The sequence below is a fragment of the Lytechinus variegatus genome, chromosome 3 (genome assembly GCF_018143015.1).
Source record: "Lytechinus variegatus isolate NC3 chromosome 3, Lvar_3.0, whole genome shotgun sequence".
In the NCBI taxonomy this organism is placed as follows: Eukaryota; Metazoa; Echinodermata; class Echinoidea; order Temnopleuroida; family Toxopneustidae; genus Lytechinus; species Lytechinus variegatus.
Window position 1 is genome coordinate 21,504,698 of NC_054742.1, and position 19,792 is coordinate 21,524,489.

General features: G+C 35.0%; 1 protein-coding gene across 2 annotated transcripts; it reads left to right on the forward strand.

The window, feature by feature from the left end:
• The first annotated feature begins 6,238 nt into the window (after positions 1–6,238).
• Positions 6,239–19,225, forward strand: LOC121410492 (ribitol-5-phosphate xylosyltransferase 1-like). 2 transcript variants are annotated; one of them, XM_041602624.1, is made up of 6 exons: positions 6,239–6,377; positions 11,867–12,043; positions 12,934–13,033; positions 13,505–13,810; positions 15,880–16,050; positions 16,570–19,225. In XM_041602624.1, the coding sequence occupies exons 1-6, from the start codon at positions 6,293–6,295 to the stop codon at positions 16,967–16,969; spliced, it is 1,239 nt and encodes a 412-aa protein (XP_041458558.1). In that variant the 5' UTR covers positions 6,239–6,292; the 3' UTR covers positions 16,970–19,225. The 2 variants fall into 2 exon arrangements, with proteins under 2 accessions (XP_041458558.1, XP_041458559.1); XM_041602625.1 differs by having other exon boundaries at positions 11,870–12,043.
• Positions 19,226–19,792: the final 567 nt, after the last annotated feature.

The window sequence follows — 19,792 nt, forward strand, 5'->3', positions numbered from 1 at the left end:
ATTAACGATGTATTGATCTATCACTGATTCAAGTCTACATTATCATTCAGTCAATATATATGTAAAAGAAAATAATTGTTTACGAAGTGTAAGAGCTTATTCATATTTGTTTTTAAAGGGGTGCTCCAGGCTGAAAATAATATGATTTGAACAGATAAGGAAAAATCAAGCAACCAAACCATTGAAAATTTGATCAAAATCGGACAAGGAATAACAAAGTTATGGCATTTTTAAAGATTTGCATTATTCCAGTGAAACGGTTCTAGACATTACTTCATGAATATTTAATGAGCTAACTGATGATGTCATATTTCCACTTGTTTTGTTTTTTATGTTATGAAATAAGGTATATGAAATTTTTTTCATCCAAGAACAAAAAAAAAATGGATTGACAACTGATTCAGTGCATTAGATGTAATTTATACAACTTACTTCATTAGGGAGATATGTCATTCACACCTTTATGAATAAAAAAATGAAACAATTATGGTTTCATGTAATAACATAAGGAAAAATATCTATGATCTTAACCCTTTGATATTAAATAGTTTTAGACATACATTTATAACTTATTGTCATTGTTTCACTCGTTTTCTATAATGCCACAATTCATTGCTATCATTTCAGTGTTTTTTTTATCAGTGAATAAATTATACAATTAGTAGTTTTATAATTGGTAACTGTTCCATTTTGATAGCTTAAATATTTCAGTTTGATTCATATTATAATTTTAAAATATTTGTTTATTTATGTTACCAAGCATTGTTATATCTTTAACTTAGATTTTGACTTTATTTTCATGTATGATATGATGATTTATGTTTTCATCAGGTCATTGATGAAAAACAGTCTTATGGTGATCTTTGTACCTGAATTAATATGTTCTAATAAATAAATGAATAAATAAATAAATAAATGAATAAGGAAAATGAGGATGTGACATCATCATCCCACCTAATGAATATTCATGACGATGTGCATGTAACCGTTTTCACAATATATTGCTTAACATCAAAATTGAATAACTGTTATTTCTTATCAGATTTTGATGACATTTTCAGAATTTTAGTCTATTTATTTAGATATAAATGATTTCAGTACAGAGTAGGCCTACCCCTTTATTTGATATTCAATAGTAATCTTACTCTTACTGTTTCTAGGCCTCTCGAAATTTTCCAACTTAACTCATTATATTTGGTATTCTTTTCCTTTAAACTTAAGTAGGGTTATGGATTGATCGGATTAAGGGTTTGGTTGAGGGGATAGGGTACATAAATGATAGATTTGGGTTAGGGTTCCATATGCTGGGGGTTGGGTAAAGGTTAGGGTCCCATAGATAACAGGTAGTGAGAGGGCACAAAATGTTTTGTAAGTATGGGGATGAACTTGCAAAAAAAATCACAGTCAGATGGTAATATTTTTTCTTTAATTTCTAATTTCACATGGTTTGGGAAAATATGTGGGGAGGGGCTGAAGGCCCCCCCCCCCCAGCTCCTCCGGTTCCACTGCCCCTGATACAGAGTTGGATCCAGCCTCCGCCAATAAGGGGGCCCGAATTTTTTTTCACCCATAATTTCCCCGATCGGATCAAAGCTTATTTTTGTTTGTTTCTTTGAAGGGGTTGTCCCAGTGGTGTAATGAGCCAAAAATTTTGAGGGGGTTTGAAATGGCATAACGCGTAAAATTAATAAGAAGTTACGAGCGAGCAAAAATTGATTGACATTTTACTACAAAATCCAAGTTTGTGATATATTTTAACGTATTTGGAAAATAATATTATACATCACCCTTTTCCGTTTTCTTTTCTCTTTTTTTGTGATCGTGAATTTTTTTTTCGGGGGGAGGGGGCAAACGCATATGTCCTAACAGTAATTGATTAGCTTTATTCTTATAACAACTTAAATGTGTAATAATTTCATAGGCCCTATTAAAATAGTGTTAGCGCGAAATGCGAGCTAAACTATATTGAAATTTCATGTATTTTGTCCTGAAAATTCAGTTGAACATTCTGGGCAATAAACCTGAAGAAGATGCGTGTGTAACTAGATCATTACTGCGAGCGCGAAGCACAAGCATAAATTTTTATAACGCATTCTGGCCTTGTTGAAAAGGGATCTGTTAAGAAAGATTTGCAGTTAACCATTAAGACGTTGCATATTTCAATGATTAAATAATGCGAGCGCGAAGCGCGAGCTGAAATTGTTTGACGTTCCAGCCTAAAAATTAATGTTCTATGCACTTTTTGTAATCATGAACAGTTTAAGTATGTAATAAAACAATTGATGCGAGCGCGAAGCGCGAGTGGAAAAATGAGATTTCAAACCTAAAAACGGGACACTCTTCATGTTTTGTAAATCATGAAAAAAATTAGGTATAACTTGGTATCTTCCTACATTAATTATGCTAGCGCAAAGGATGAGCAGAAAATATTTGATACTCTGATGTGAAACTGGATAGGCTCTGAATAAACATGCGTGCGCGTGTTTCAGATTTCAACCTAGAATCTTGGCATTCTAAATACCTTTTTTTCATCATGAAACTCAATAAAGTGAGCGCGAAGCTCGAGCTAAAATATTTGATATTCCAATCTGAAAAAAATGTCAATTTAAGCTCTGTATTCCAAGCACTTTGTAGGAAAATTATGAGGTGTATATGAATCACAGTTAAAAAAGGTCTGATATGTTTCACTATTACTGTGAGTTTTGACACGGACATTCTAAGAAACATTATGTCATCATATGAAAATGATAAATATCTTCCTATTTCTCTTCCTAAGCGGGAGATGAAACTTGTCGATATTCCATTCTGAAAAAGGGGCAATTTTCTTTATTAAATTAATATCTTATTTATTAATTTAATAAGCCTAATGAGAGCGCAAAATCTGTTGATTTTTATGGCCTGGAAACTGAACATTTCAAGCACTTTTGTAATTATAAAAATAAGATGCATGAGTTGATATATTTCAACAATCAATGTAAGCGCAAATCACGAGCCGAAACTAAACTGTCATGAAATGGGAATTTTAATTGTTAGTAATAAAATTAATATTGATATATACATATCAAATCAGTGATCACAATCAAAATGCGAGCGCGCTAGCTATTACGTTTTGACAATTTGATCTGAATAGTATGAAAGCTAGGTGCCACCCAGATGTTCAGATAATAATCTTGTTATGTCTACATCCCTTAGAAAAATGACCCGATGACAAGATCTTGGATCTCGTCATGTCTACATCCTGTGGAGGAGATGATCAGATTACAAGATCTTGGATCTCGTCATGTCTACATCCTGTGGTAGACAGGGGCGTCGATCCATTTTTCAGATGGGGGGGGGGGGCAAAATCATGAATCAACGTTCCACACAAAACAAACAACCAAACACACACACACGCACATAGGTCTATACATACACACACCCACCCTCACACACACACACACACACATATATATATATATATATGACATGAGAAAGAGACACATATCTCACAAACAAATTAATGCGAGCGCGAAGCGCGAGCTGAAATTTTTTAGTATACTGTCCTGAAAACAGGAAAAAGGCGCCTCTTTATAGGACTTTTTGTAGTAACTCATGAGGAGGATACACATGTCACTACACAGATAATGCGAGTGCCGAGAGCGAGCATAAATTGCTTTATATTCTGACCTGAAAGCTTGATATTCTAAGCATTTTTGTACCAATAAATAAGACAGGTATCTAAAAGAACAATAGATGCGAGAGCGAAGCGCGAGCTGAAGTTTTCGATATTTCGATATGAAAAAAAGGTGTTTAAAATCCAACAAAAGATTATTGCAAATCGAAGTGGGAGTTCTTTTGAGGTTAAACCTGCAAACGGGACATTCTATTCACCTATTTAATCATAAAAAAGTATGGGTTTTTGCTCAAGAAATCATGCGAGCGCGAAGCGCGACCTGAAAATTTTTACATTCCAATTGGAAGAGTTGACATTTTGAGCACGATTTTAAATAAAGAACGAGTTGTGTATCTCAATCTCGCTTGCTGATTTTTTTGTAACATTACAATCTCATTTTATTTTTGCACTTATACGGAATTATTGGGGGGGGGGGCAAAACGATATGTTTGCCCCCCCCAATATTTGCATTGGTGGGGCGATCGCCCCCCTGCCCCCCAGGATCGACGCCTCTGGTGGTAGAGATAATCAGATGACAAGATCTTGGATCTCGTCATGTATACATCCTGTACAGGAGATGATCAGATGACAAGATCTTGGATCTCTTGGTGTCTACATCCTGTGGAGGAGATGATCAGATTAAAAGATCTTGGATCTCTTGGTGTCTACATCCTGTGGAGGATGTTATGACCATCTCTCACACAGGATTGTATACATGACGAGATCCAAGATCTTGTCATCTGATCATCTCTCCCATGGGATGTAGACATGATGAGATTCAAGATCTTGTCATCTGATCATCTTATCCATGGGATGTAGACATCGAGATTCAAGATCTGTCATCTGACCATCTCTCCCATGGGATGTATAACGAGATCCAAGATCCTGTCATCTGATCATCCTTTTCAAGGATTGTAGACATGACGAGATGATTATCTGAACATCTGGGTGGCACTTTTAAGCTTCCATAGGGATGCAATCAGAATCTCGAATTTTGTCATTGCATAATAGAGCTTAACAGAGCCTATCAATGCACAATTATTAAGAGAGCTTGACAATCGTATCAGAGCGTTATTTAAAGCGTGATAGGCGCATCGAAGCTTATCAAAGAGTAATAACTTTTCTTTTTTTTCTTTTTCTTTCTTTCTTTTCCCCCTTTTTAAATTATTTTTTCTTTTCTTTTGTCTTTTTTCTACAGTTTTTCTCAGTTTTGTTTTTTCTTTACGTATTTGTCTCTATTTTCCTTTTCTTATATTCTCTTCTTTTGTATTTTTTCCTGCTTTTGTTTTGATTTTCAGATTTTTTATTTAACTTTACAGCATGGCCATGGAAATGGGAGAGCTGGGGATGCTGATCGGAACCGTGACACCCACGATTTTCCCAGGGGTGCTTCGATCGTGTATTATTCTCCATATAGGCAGCATGTGGCAAATTGGAGACGAAAATGCCAATTGAGCAACATTTTGTCTTTTTTTTTCTTGTCGAATTTCTTGGGACCAAAACGACTGATCCCCCTTTTTTCCTTGTTAAATTTAATTCAGCACTCCAGCAAAAAAAATCATTTCCACGGCTTTGCTTTACAGCCTATAGAAAACAAAAGTGAAATGGATTTGAGGACCGAGTTGAAAAGAAAGTGCGAAGAAAAAAATAGATTATCAGATAAAAACGGGAAAAGGATTTAAAGTGCAAAAAAAGAAAAAATAGATTATCAATAAATAAATAAATAAATAGATAAAAACAGAGAATAATCAAAATTTTTATCAGGCTTCAAACTGGCTTTTTTTTTAAGATGAGAAATCGTTTTTCAGAAAGCACTCATCTAAAGACCCCTCTCTCTTTCAAACTGTCAATTTAGACCAAATTATGATTTTTAATCATGATGTTTATAGGGTTGACTGTGCGTTTCATATTTTATAAGTTTTTAATGAAGAATCTTTCAATACTAATTGATCAGTAAACAACATAAATCATTTCTGAAGCGAACTAAGATAGCCTAGTGGTGAAATAATTGAGCACTGTTTCATATTTTCACAACTTACTGGTGAAAGGTTCAATGTCTCCTTTTTCCATTTTCGTTTTAAATTAATTCAATTATACCATTTGAAATGTTCCCGAAGTTAAGCATATTTTTGGTGAATACAAATTGATAAAAGAGAAAACACTGAGTGATGATTTAAATTGAGATGAGACCAAACAGAGGCATGCACACTCCCTAGTAAACAAAAATTGCTATTTCTAGCTGTATATACATACATACATACATACATATATATATATATATATATATATATATATATATATATATATATATATATATATATATATATATATATATATATATATATGCCAAATTGTTTGTAAAACGCGATAGTTAAACAGTAGATTCCAAGCAAAATGTGAGAGCTTTCAAAATTATCTGTTTATCATGAATCAAATTCAAACCCATGTACAAGAACACAATTAGGGGCTTTCATTTTTTGTAACTATTTGATGACAATCGAGATATATTAAATGAGGATATGATTTAACCCCAGGAGAGACGCACGTATTGCTATAAACATGGACCTTTAAATTTGCCATGTACCGGTACTGGTACTTCAATCAAAATCAAAACTATCGAAAGCTCGAGAGCTGAGCGGGATGAATACGATGATAAAACGTATTTTGCAGATCACCCTTATCTTTTATCTGATTGTGACTGCCTACACCTTGTATGTACTCTTGTGTAAGTTTGTTGAGTTTATTCAAACTTAAATATTGACCATTGTATTTCTAACTAAGTAACGTTAAATCTGAAGCTAGTAACACCTCCGGGTAACACTAACCCAGGGAGCGCCGGCCCACGAAGCGGTCCGGCGCTCCCTGGGTTAGGTAGCACCAGCTAGACCTCTAACTAAGTCTAAGTAAATTTAGGCGTGTAGCTGTGTGGATGCCAATGGGCTAACATGAAAACGGGTGCGTGGGGCAAGAGTGAAATGTTGAGGGTAATAAACCTAACGTAAACGTTACTGGCTAAGGACAGATTAAATAATTGGAATGATAATGCTGATTCTAATGTGAGATTATTGACATTGGCAAAATTCATTTTGGAAGGAGTTCCATAAGATCTAGGATATCTATATGCACCCTCAAGAAAAAGGAGGCCAAAGCCTTAAGGGCCAAGTGAAGTCTGACGTCTGTGCACCTATATAAATTGAGTAAGATTTAACATGATATTTTTATTATTATTTCACAAAATCTTTAAAATAATGTTTCTTTTATTATCATGAGCTATGAGTATCATGTGTACCAAATATCTTCTAAAAATTTGTAAGAAATAGGCCTATAGCCTAGGATTTTCTTGGAAAAAACCTTGCCCTTGGGCACTCATTTTCAGATTGAAAAAAAAATAGTACCCCATGTCTGCGCACCCATTCACTTTGCACACGATTCAGGGATTTTGATGAGAAAGGCTGCATTTCGAGGCTGTCACATGGAATGCCCAAAATTCATTATTTTTCCACTATTTTGAGTCAGGGTTTTTAATGAATATCTGTCTATGTATTGCATGTCATACCGAGGTTTTACCTGACTGATAAGAAAGCCTGAATGCCTGTGAGCAAGCAACCAGGGGACCGATGGCTTAACTAGGGACCTGGTAATGAGGATAAATGCCTTACCAATGGGCACTAGCGCACCACTTGGGAATTGAACCCGGGTCACCGGAATCTGAAGCCCCCGCTCTACCGACTGAGCTATTGCGCCTCCTGTGTAAAGTTTGTGTTCGTTGCGTGTCTTTTGCTAGAATCGCGCAGATAGTGTGCGCAGACAAGGTAGACTGTGCAGACTTGGGGGAACTTGCCATATGATTGATCCATTGCAATCAAGGGTAACTATGGAAATCCATCAGTGTCATAATTTTTTCTACAGGAAATTTGCGCAATGTTTTTTTTGTAAGCAAAGAAAAGCACAGCAAATTTTAAAGACCCAGACCGGACCCAAAAATGAAATTGACAAATTATATATACCCAGTTGTTGTGTATCCGGACGGGTTGTGTGTCCGGACGATCAATTTTAGAATGTCATTTGGAAAAAAATTACCAGCGAAGTTTCATCAATTTTTAGTACAAAATGTTAGGAAATATTATAAAGAACACAATATAAAATGATTACAAGTAATGGATTCATACTTTTAGTGTAATCCACAGACAAAAAAGAAGGCTTCAAAAAAGATAAAGTGTCCGGACACTCGACCCCCCATCCTACCAATTGAAAGCTTATAAGCTACTAAATACAGCATTGTGAGCTTTATTCATTTTCACCCTTCCCAGCTGAGTATTTTGCTTAAGAATATTCCAATTATCGGGCTTCGAACCCGGCTTCGAAAATAGGCTTTATTGTGCTTTTCAAATGCCTCGAGACCGTGACGTCACGTTGTGTAAGAAGCGTCGCGATTCCATAGGTTTGTACACAGAAAAACTGGGTTGTTTTTTTGCTTTCCAGATTACGCATTTCATTTTCTTCACTTCCATCACAGGTGATATCACATACCATATATTTTTTCCTACATGCTTAAATTATGAAATCTACAGTTTTGAACTAGTTTTTGCCATATTTTATTTCCTGCTTATTTGGCGTAGATTTCAAATCTATTTGCATTCAGATTATGTATCACAACTTTTCCTGACATAGCAATTTAGGCCCAATAAGAGCCAAACAAAGAAGTCACAAAAAAGGCAGTGAATAGTTGTAGGTTTCCATCAATTTCAATAGTGAATAATTGTGAGTGCCATTTTCATCTGAAAACGGAAAAAAAATTGGATTCATAATATAGAAATGGAAGAAAATACCCAATGCTTTTGTACACAAACCTATGGAATCGCAACCCTCCAGACACAACATGACGTCATCCTTTCCAGGCGACGTGGGGTGCTCAATCGAAGCATACTTTGGAGGAGCAGTTTCTTTGATATTTATCTAATATTTCTAAAAAATGGAAGGAGATGTATAGAATATATTTGGTATATTTGTATTGTATGAATCATTGCCTTTCTTTTGATATATGATTGTTTTTACACCGGTCAGGGTCTTTAAAGAAAACAAATAAATGCATGAATATGTAATAGAAAATGTTGCTGGCTTTCCATCATTGATCGTTGCGAATCAATCGCAACTCTAAGACGGGGCCCTAGTTTTCTTCACAATTTCTGGGGGCGGGGGAGGGGGCACTTCCACTGACAGGTGGATACCTTGCGTGACCATGGGGTTTCTAAAAAGCACCATAAACAAGTACATGTATTTTCCGTGTTCTGAAAATGCACCCCTTAGTATTGGCGTGTGCATGTGAAACCTACCCTTAATAAGTATTGGAAACAAAATGGTACACTTGACAAGTGTTCCCTGAAATTAATTGACCCCCTAAACAAGTACAACGATACCTTAATTGTTATGTCACGGATGTCGGCATAACCTTTACTTTCATTAGGTTTTGTAGGATGGGGGGGTCAGGTGTCCGGACATTTTATCTTTTTGAAGCCTTCTTTTTTGTCTTTGGATTACACTAAAAATATGAATTAAATACTTTTATTCATCTTCTATTTTGTTCTTTATAATATTTCCTCACATTTTGTACTAAAAATCAATGAAACTTCGCTTGTTATTTTTTTCCAAATGACTTTCTAAAAATTGTTTGTCCAGACACACAACCTGTGCGGACACACAACAACTGGGTATACCATCCCACCCAAGGGTTCATTACATGCCACAGCGCACAGAAAAATCAAGCCATAGAAGTCGTGTGTTGTGGACCCCTGGAGTGAGATCCCATCACGCGCGATCCACTAGTTAGAAATCCACTGCCAAACGTGTTTCATGGTATACTAACCTCACAATATATGTGAGTGATGCCACCCCACACACCTCGCTCAAATCGGACCCTAAATACATAGGCTCAAATTCACAAAGGTGGTCTTTAAAACCCATGGTTGAGTCTATGGTTTATGCAGATTTCCTGTATAAATTACGCTTAATTGAACGCATATTGGGCGCATGTATAAACAATGTCCAATGCTGATGCGTGCTTTTGTCACAGTGCGCCAAAGTGATGCCTGTTGCCATGATTATCCACACTATTTTATTCATGAGTCCACTGTTAGAAGAGTGGACTCATGAATAAAAACAGTGGGCTCATGAATAAAATAGCGTGGATAACCACAGCAACAGGTGTCAATTTGGCGCAGTAATATATGCGGTAAAATAAGCGTAATTTTTGCAGGAAATCTGCATAAACCATGGACTCAACCGTGGGTTTTCAAAACCACCTTTGTGAGTTCGGGCCATAGTATTGGGGCAGAAAGTAAGTATTTCAGTCTTTTTATATCCTCGCAAATTGGACCATAAAAAGTAAACACATAATAACCCTTTTTCAATAGGGGTCAATTTTCGAAATTGCCCCAATTCTATGGCGTGACACATCAAATTGTTTGTCTTGTTATACTGAACAAGAAAGTGTACACAACCATATACTCTTGACCACCAGTTAAAAAGTTATGACCGAAAATATCAAAAGGCCAATGAACTATCATGAAATAGCAAATTACACAACGTGTTAAGAGAGCTAATTTTTCTGTGTTTTTATGCATGTGTTTACTTGTTTATTTTTTATTTTGATAAGTCCATTGTCAGTATATCCTTCATTTGCTTCAAGTACAGAATTTTTTAATTAACAGAAATTATTGTAATATATTGGGGTATATTTGCATATTACTATGTTAACAGAATAAACACATCGATTGATTAGTGCTTCCGGCTCCTAAGAAAGATGCCTAACATTTCATTTGGATTTACTTGCAAATAAGATAATAAGGTTAGGATTGGGATGATAAGTTGGGCTGCAATTGCTCCTCAATTCTAAAATGTGACGATTATATCATTTCTGACAAAGATCTCTTTCCGCTATGACTATGCCAGCAGTTAGGTATTCTGCTCTTCTGATGAAATTCAGAAATGTCTAAATTTCTTGTATGATTTCAATGGAATAAAAGCAGAATATGATAAAAGTGGCTTATCACCCTCCAATATTTCCCACAGAAAAACACATGTTCAGTAATACACTACCATTTTAAGAAAAAAATTTTAACCCTAAAATGGCGGGGGGTTGAACAACCCCCCCATCAACGTTTTCTACGATCATTCCGCCACGCAAAATTTTTTGACCACGTTACTCACAGAGTTTATATTTTTAAGTCTCGTGCATCTTTTGAGACCAAATTTACGACACCCGGGTACGCGGTCCCGAAATTATGCAACATTTCGTAAGTGCATGTCAGACCAAAAATTGTTCCAAAACGCGATTTTGTGTACAAAGTCAATGCTAATTGAGTTTTCTCATCTTATTCATAAAGATATGATTATTTTTACTTTGAACAGCTGAAATCAATTGATTTTAGTATAATTATGCTTCAAAAAGTTTGTGCAATAAATCTGGTGAAAAAAGCAAAGAGAAACAAAAGGTTGAAAAACAAAGAAATACATAAGAAATTCATAAAACAATAAAAAAAATAAGAAATTGATTTCCAAAATAATTTTTTTTTTCAATTGCGATTGTTAAGAATGCTACAAGGAATATTTTCTCCAAAAATTAGCATTCTAGGAGCTTTACTAAGTGAATTAGAGCAAAAAGTATGATTTATGCATAAATTAGCATAATTAATTCATATAAAATAAAATCTCATTATTTTGGAAAATTTTACCACACAGCCTTGTAGATTACATTGCACACTACCAGCGTGGCAAAAAAGCCCGGCCTAGTTAGGGTTAAGTGATAAAAGTATTTTACATGCAAAGAAGGGCCAGAGAGGAAGCTGATATCGGAAAAAGAAAAGTGATCTTGGCCAAAGTTTATATGTGTAACAAGTGTTCTGTAATATGATCCACTCTCATAAGTGATGTAAATCACTTGCATGATGCAGCAACCAATATGCCCCACCAAGCACTGTAGCCTGGAGGCTTCAGAGGAGCGCTAAAAATCTTTCAATAATGCAAACTCTCCATGGCAAGTGAACTCACAATGATCTTTTATATCCTAAAGCCTCCAGGCTGGAGTTTCTCAACAAGATAAACAAACTTGTTTTTATATTGATCCAGACTCAATGCATCTATTGGATTTATGTCATCACTTTAATCAATTAATAGTTACTGTGTCTGACAATCTTTTTTTTTTTTTTTTTTTTGCAGTAGCTCCAGATGAGAAGAAGAATGTCCATCAAGACCAGGGGGTTCTAGGTAACGCTGAGATCAAGAAGCCCAAACCAAAGCCTGTGATACCAGATCACCAAGATGTATTTGCCAAAGTACCCATTCAAGCCAAGAATAGTACCTATTCAATTGAAATCTGGAGCAAAGTAGGCCTAGGTAAGTCAAACAGATAAAGACCTTTTTGCATTCATACAGTCTGGCAAAACTGGTAAAACCAACTCATACCAAATGTTATTTCCAATGACATACAGTACTATAAAAAGTCAGTGTTGTTGATGTGTCTGTATCATTATGCAAAAAAAGAGAAGAGTTGGTAAAAAAAGAGTTGGAATGAAGATACCTGTGGTGATAAAGATAAACCCAATTATGCGGCTAATAGCAGCATAATTTGGTCGTAAAATTGGAGGAGGACCAGAGTTATCCGCATTATTTTGATGCTGCAATTATCTGCATAATAGCAGCATTGGGACCAGATTTTGACTTTATGAACGCATTTCCAAAGTAATGCGGATAATTGCCAAGGTGCGGTCACAAGGTCACCCTTTTGCAACGCAACCCCATCGGAAGGGGCGCGTGCAGTTGCCATGACAATTCTCCACCTTTTTCAGGTCGGGCGCTCGTAAAAAAATAGTGCGGATTATTTTCGGAGTTTGTGAATGCAATTTTTATTGAATTATCCACATTACTCTTAGGCGGATAATTGGAGGATAGGTTTATGAAAGGGGTATAAGGGAAACACAACCCATGCAATAGATTAACTGGTATTGAGGAATAAACATCAGAGAAAGTTGCTTAAACCTGTCTTTTTAAAAAATATGAACATTTAGAATACTCAGTCATTTATTTGTTTTTATTTATTCATTTATTTTGTATTCACTCAAAATTATTTTTAAAACTGTTTTGTAGCCAATTTAATTAATATTCTTTTCATTTGATCAAATAAAGGGTTTACATGGGAATGTCATTGCAATGTACTATTGGAAAAGAAATGAAACATTGCTTATGCTCCTGATATATTTGTGTGTGTGTGCATTTCCATTTTTCAGGCTCATATACTTGGGAGCATATATTAAATGGAAAGCTTGAATCAAGACTTGATGGTATTTGGTTCTATGGTGAACTTCAAATGCACAACTTGAAGTTCAGGTAATTTCCTTCTTTTTTATGTTTATTCTCACTTAAGGTTTGATGTGGAAAAAAAGAAAAATCATGTAATTTTGATATCTTGCATTTCAAGTATTCTCTCTAAGAATTGTTTAACTTTTTTTTTCAATTATCCTTTTAATTGCTATTTATGTTTACAGATATATTATAATTCTGTATTTTGATATGAGAATAAGAATTAGGAACATGTTTTAAGTTAATTTTTTGAATGATGAAATGTATTTATGGAACAAAATACAAATAAGCTCATGTTGATACCTGTTGATAAACATATATTGGTTGTAGTGAGAAAATGAAAATCTTAAAGTTAATGCTAATAACAAATATATGTTTAAAATGGTCCCTCTGTTCTCTGTTTCAAGATCCATTTCTTGTAATGGTAGTTTACATGTCATTGCATTTCAGACAGGGAGAGGCAACTATAAAATTGTGATTTTTATTTTCTTCTTTCAGAATGCGTGACGGAGATGGGGTTCAACCAGATAAAGTCCCTCAGGACATAGAGAATGTTATGCTTATTTTAAATGGGAGAGCTCCAGACAAAGAGGAATACACACGATACTGGCTTGACTATCTTGGATCATATTCACAACTTAGACGGGTAGTTTTGATGCTGATTGGTAATGAGCAATGCCAGAATGATTGGGTACTTCCTTACATGAAGAGCAGGGGTGGACCTGTTGATAGACTCTTCATCGTTTACGATACTCTCATTGTCAATGGTGATGATATTATGCAGTGGCCCCTTGGTGTAGCAACGTAAGTATTTTGTGAATACAAATATTGTTAAAGGTCAAGTCAGCCCCAGAAAAATGATGATTTGAATCAATAGAGAAAAATCCAACAAGTATGCTGAAAACTTCAATTAGAAAGTTATTTTAAATTTTTCAAGAAATAGTTAAATGGGCAAGTCAGTGACATGCAAATAAGAAAGTTGATGATGTCCTTCACTCACTATTTCTTTTGGTTTTTGTCTCACCTACGAAGCAGAGTGAGACTATAGGCGCCGCTTTGCCGACGGCGGCGGCGTCAACATCAAATCTTAACCTGAGGTTAAGTTTTTGAAATGACGTCATAACTTAGAAAGTATATGGACCTATTTAAGAAAACTTGGCCATAAGGTTAATCAAGTATTACTGAACATCCTATTAGAGTTTCATGTCACATGACCAAGGTCAAAGGTCATTTAGGGTCAATGAACTTAGACCATGTTGGAGGAATCAACATCGAAATCTTAACCTGAGGTTAAGTTTTTGAAATGTCATCATAACTTAGAAAATATATGGACCTAGTTCATGAAACTTGGACATAAGGTTAATCGAGTATCACTGAACATCCTGCATGAGTTTCACGTCACATGACCAAGGTCAAAGGTCATTTAGGGTCAATGAACTTTGGCCGAATTGGGGATATCTGTTGAATTCCCATCATAACTTTGAAAGTTTATGGATCTGATTCATGAAACTTGGACATAATAGTAATCAAGCATCACTGAACATTTTGTGCAAGTTTCAGGTCTAATGATTAAGGTCAAAGGTCATTTAGGGTCAATGAACTTTGGCCGAATCGGGGGTGTCTGTTGAATTACCATCATAACTTTGAAAGTTTATTGGTCTAGTTCATTAAACTTGGACATTAGAGTAATCAAGTATCACTGAACATCCTGTGCGCGTTTCAGGTCACATGACCAAGGTCAAAGGTCAATGAACTTTCTCCGAATTGGATGTATCTGTTGAATTACCATCATAACTTTGAAAGTTTATGGATCTGATTCATGAAACTTGTACATAAGAGTAATCAAGTATCACTGAACATCCTGTGCGAGTTTCAGGTCACATGATCAAGGTCAAAGGTCATGTAAGGTCAGTGAACTTTGGCCATGTTGGGTTTTTTGTTGAATAACCATCATATCTCTGTAAGTTTATTGGTCTAGTTCATAAAAAGTGGACATAAGAGTAACCATGTGTCACTGAACATCTTGTGCGAGTTAGAGTAGTATTCAAAGTCAGCATTGCTGCTATATTGAACCGCGTGATGCAGGTGAGACGGCAAGAGGCATTCCACTTGTTATTGTTTGAAATATACAATATTTCAATTTTTACAAATTTGACAATAGGGACTAACTTGACTGAACCATAAAATGTTTTGAAAATGGTAATTCTGTATATTAAGAAAGGAATATAACATTCCTTCACATGACGGAAAAATTAGAATATTTCATGTAATGATAATAGTGAGTGGATGACATCATCAGTCCCCTCATTGTTTACAGACCAGGATGTGCATATAACTACTTTGTGAAATTAAGCGAAATTTAAAAATATAACTTTCTTATTTTACATCCAATTTTGATATTTTTTCAGTGTTATGCTTGTAGGATTTTTCTCTTTTTATTCAAAAGAACTTTCTGTTGGGGTGGTCTTGTCCTTTACCTTTTGCTGTCAATACAATAGGCCTACCAAGCTGACAATTTGCACAGATAGTATTTTCATGGTTTATTGAAGTGATATAAAGAGACCAGTTAAAATATTCTGGGTGTGACATTTGTTTCAGTAAAAGAAAATCAATTTTGATCCATTGTTTTTCAGAACGCAAATAAAGACAAGAAGTTCTTGATTAGACTTGAGGACTGTTTATTTGTTTCTTTTACAGGACTGTCCAAAGAATCTTATTCTAACTATAGTCTACTGCTCTTGAATGGTAGCATGGAGCAGGCCTGTGTCGTTCTCAAAGTGTATCAATACACTAGTTACTTAATGTGTCTTGTAAGATTACATAATTGCACTTATTGCTTACTTATATTGTATTATTTTTTTTTTCACCAATAGGTACAGAGGTTTTCCAAAGATAGAAATCAATCAGCTTAATCTACGTTCTCCAAGAAAACATAGATGTAATTTCCTTGGTACCATGTACCCTAACTCATCAAGGGAAGTACTATTAAAAGTCATCAATGAAAATAATCTCCAGGATTACTGCTACTTTAAGACAAGACAACAGTAGGTCTCCTTTTATTTCACTTTGTAGTTAACATTGAGCATGCCATTCGATAAGTCAAATATGTGTAGTTCTTTTTTAGCCAGTATGTATTTTATTTACCTATTATTATTAGTCAAATTTTTCTATAATACTTTGAGCACGAAGTTTTTTTTTTTTTTAAGTAAATTATACTTATCATAGTCCTAAGAATAATATATATGATGGATGACATCTTACATTAGTTTCATGAATGGGAGTTTAAACCAGTTTGTTAAAAATTATGTCCTAAATTTATAGTAAAGAAATGAAATTGGACCTGATGCTTAGTAGCATTTCATTATTTTTTAAATGGATAATTTTGTGTACATCATGATATCTAGTGAATCAATAAATATATCTTGTTTCTGATTAATAGTTCAATAGTGGCATTTATGAGTTTTAAAGATGACTTGCAAATATTTAATTAATTGGCAATATGATGGAATGTCCCCTAAGCAAATACAGGCAGTTATACAGAATTTGTTTATCTGATATTTCAGATGGGAGCCTGATGAATCAGAAGCTAGTCTCCAAGCATACATTAATGTAATCCTTCAGAGTGATCTCACCCTAAGTCCTGTTGGAATGAATGTTGAGTGCTACCGTATCTATGAAGCATGTGCTCTAGGATCCGTCCCTGTCGTAGAGGATATAACCACCAAGGGAGATTGCAGCCCTAATCCATTAAGACTCTTGAAAAAACTGGGAGCACCTTTTATTTTCATCAAGGACTGGAAGGAGTTGCCAAGGATCATGGAGGCAGAGATGAAGATGTCAGTTGATGAGATTGTCGATAGGAGAAGAAGACTTGTTGCTTGGTATGAAACGTTTAAATACAAGATGAAAGATATCTTGCTCGGGAAAATAGGAGAGGTATTTAAAGAAGATGCGTTGAGGTGATGTCATCTGTCTTTTATGCCTTGTCACAGTGGTGATTCTCTTGCAGAAGTAAGGGAAGTAGGGATCAACTCCTTAACATTTTTGTAAGCAGAAAAGTACAAAAAACACCAAATCAATAAACCAGGTTAATACTCATAGTTTTTAGCTATAAGGGAGAATGAAACAGAAATATCAAAGAACAAGAACAATGAAAGTTTGAGTAAAACTGGACAAGCAATAAGAGAGTTGTAAGCATTTGAATGTCAAGATTATCCTCCCATTTGCAATGTAAGCAAGAACTGTGATGTCACACATGTGGAACTTTCCTCTTTTGACAATTCTCTAAAATATCTCCTTTTTTTTGTCATTCTAATGATATGACGAACAATTCATCCATGATACAATGTATTGAAACCTCTATTACATGTCCTCTCATTAAAAAAGAGCACTTGATCGTGTGAGAGATCAGATGAAAGAAATAATTTAAGTGAAATATTTATCAAAGTATTGGGGAACTTGTACATTGTGACATCACAGATATTGGTTGCATTGCAAGTGGTAGTGATGATAATGATTTGTTTAACTTGATTGCTATTAAAGCATGAATGCTTGTAAACAAGCAACCAGAGGACCGACGGTTTAAAGTCCTCTCCGAAGGAGGATCTAGGTTACAGAGTATTAGTGATCAAAACTTTCATTGATCTGATTCTTTGATTTTTCTCTTGTATGTGAATTCATCTGTTTTGAAGGGTTTATTCTCCTTTAAAACAGGAGATCTTGAAATCCAAGCAAATTTTTAATTGGCAATGTTTTCAATACTCTTCCCCAATTGTTGTGTAATTCTTTTTTTTTATTCTTATTCCTAACGTTCTCACATTTGGGCATGACTCTGAATATATCATGTAACATGTAGCCCAGTCATTTTAGCACAAAATTTGGTCAAACTTGGAACAAATTGCAACAGATTTTCTTTTTTCAACACAATGGATTTCTGTGAGGTCCCTAGTACAACATACAAGTCCCAAAATATCTGAATAGGGGAAATGCATCTAATTTGCATAAATCCAAGATGGCTGCCAAAATTAATTGATATGCCTTATTCTTGATATTTTCGCACAGGCAATAGGTAAATCTTTAATGAATATGCATTTTACTATGATTAAGATTTTAGAAATCGATTGCTTGACTGTCCGGTTAATATATTTTTTTTAATGTGAGAATTTATGCCAATATTTCCATGTTTTGGGTAAAAAATTTGCATGTGCATTGATATCTTTCTGTTGTATCATTATCATCAACAGCTAATGCAAAATATCAGCATTTGACACGAAAGGGGATATAACAAAAATATTGATATGGTTCATGACAATATTAACCGAAGTGTTAATGTCTTAACTTTCTTAGATAAAAGGCAAATACCTCCTAATATTGAGATAAATAATACAAAAAACCAACCTTCGTGTCTTAGTCACATTATTGATATTGACTTCAATGCTGGCATGCCTTTAAAGAGAGTACAATAGATTAAATCGGTCATGCCTCGCCTTTGTTGATGTGACTAACGTGCAGAAATACATGTAATGTGCGTAGCGATAGAAAGTTGAATATAACTTACATGGGTATGTGGGCAAAACGCGTTTTCAACATAATAAAGCAACTTTTATGTTAATGAAATTGCTTTGAAAAGTTAGAGGAAGCATTGCTCTACATGCTCCATGCAATTACATTTGGGCACCGTAAGCATAGTCCCGCTAGAGCCTGTTGAAGGTACCCCTTATCCGTAGCTTAATTAAAATATTGTGCTTTTAGGAGTCCCCAATGTGACAAAATTGTTATTTTGCTACAGAAAAAACAACTTTTATTTGGAGGCAAAAGAGTAGGCTTCGCTATCAGTTACATATAAAGAACTGATGGCACAGCAAATCCTACCGCTTCAAGGGGCTGCCGGAGTCACCAACCCCTTTTTTGTATTTTGCCCATTTCTTGAAAAATTCACACTTTTTTAGCCCCATTGAGGCCAAAAGGTGTTTCCCCTTTTCAGTAAACCACTTTTATTGTTTTGTAAGCTCTTGGGGATGGAAAAATAGATTTTCCTCCATCAGCTAAATATAAAGAAATGCTGGCACAGCAAAGCCTACCCCCTCAGGGGTCTGCCAAAGTCACCCACCCTTTTTCCTTATTTTGCCAATGTATGGAAAAATCTATAATTCGGAGCCCTCATTGAGGCAGAAAGGTTGTTTCTGCTATATAGTAAGCTACTTGTTTTAAAACCACTTGGAAACAAAAGAGTAGCCTCTCCTCTACCTGCTTCATATAAAGAAGTGCTGGCATATGGAAGCCTACATCCCTCAGGGGGCTGCTGAAATCACCCACCCATTCTGCGTATTTGCCCATTTCTTGGGCAAAATACGCAATTACAGTAGTACAGTTCAAACAGAATTGAATTTATGCATTTAATGTTAATAGTAACAATGTTCTTGTATAAATCCTTGCTTACTGATATTTATAATATAGCTATAGTTCGAGAAAGCCAATATTTATAGTAGTATTGAGTCCGTAATTGATTTGATTTGCAATCGGGTCCAAGTACATAGTGTAACTAGCGTCATCTGCTACATAAACTAAATTAGCGAATATGACCTAAACTAACCATTATGTTTATACAAATTAGAACACTTTCCTCTATTCAGAATTTTAGGGACTTTTAGTACATGTATGTTCTTCTATGGACCTCAAAGAAATGTTCTGCACTGGAATAAATGCTGTTGCAATTTGTTCCAAGTGAAAAGTTAAAATGACTGGACTAATGTATATGATGACAGGTGTATTGTTTTCAAATCATAC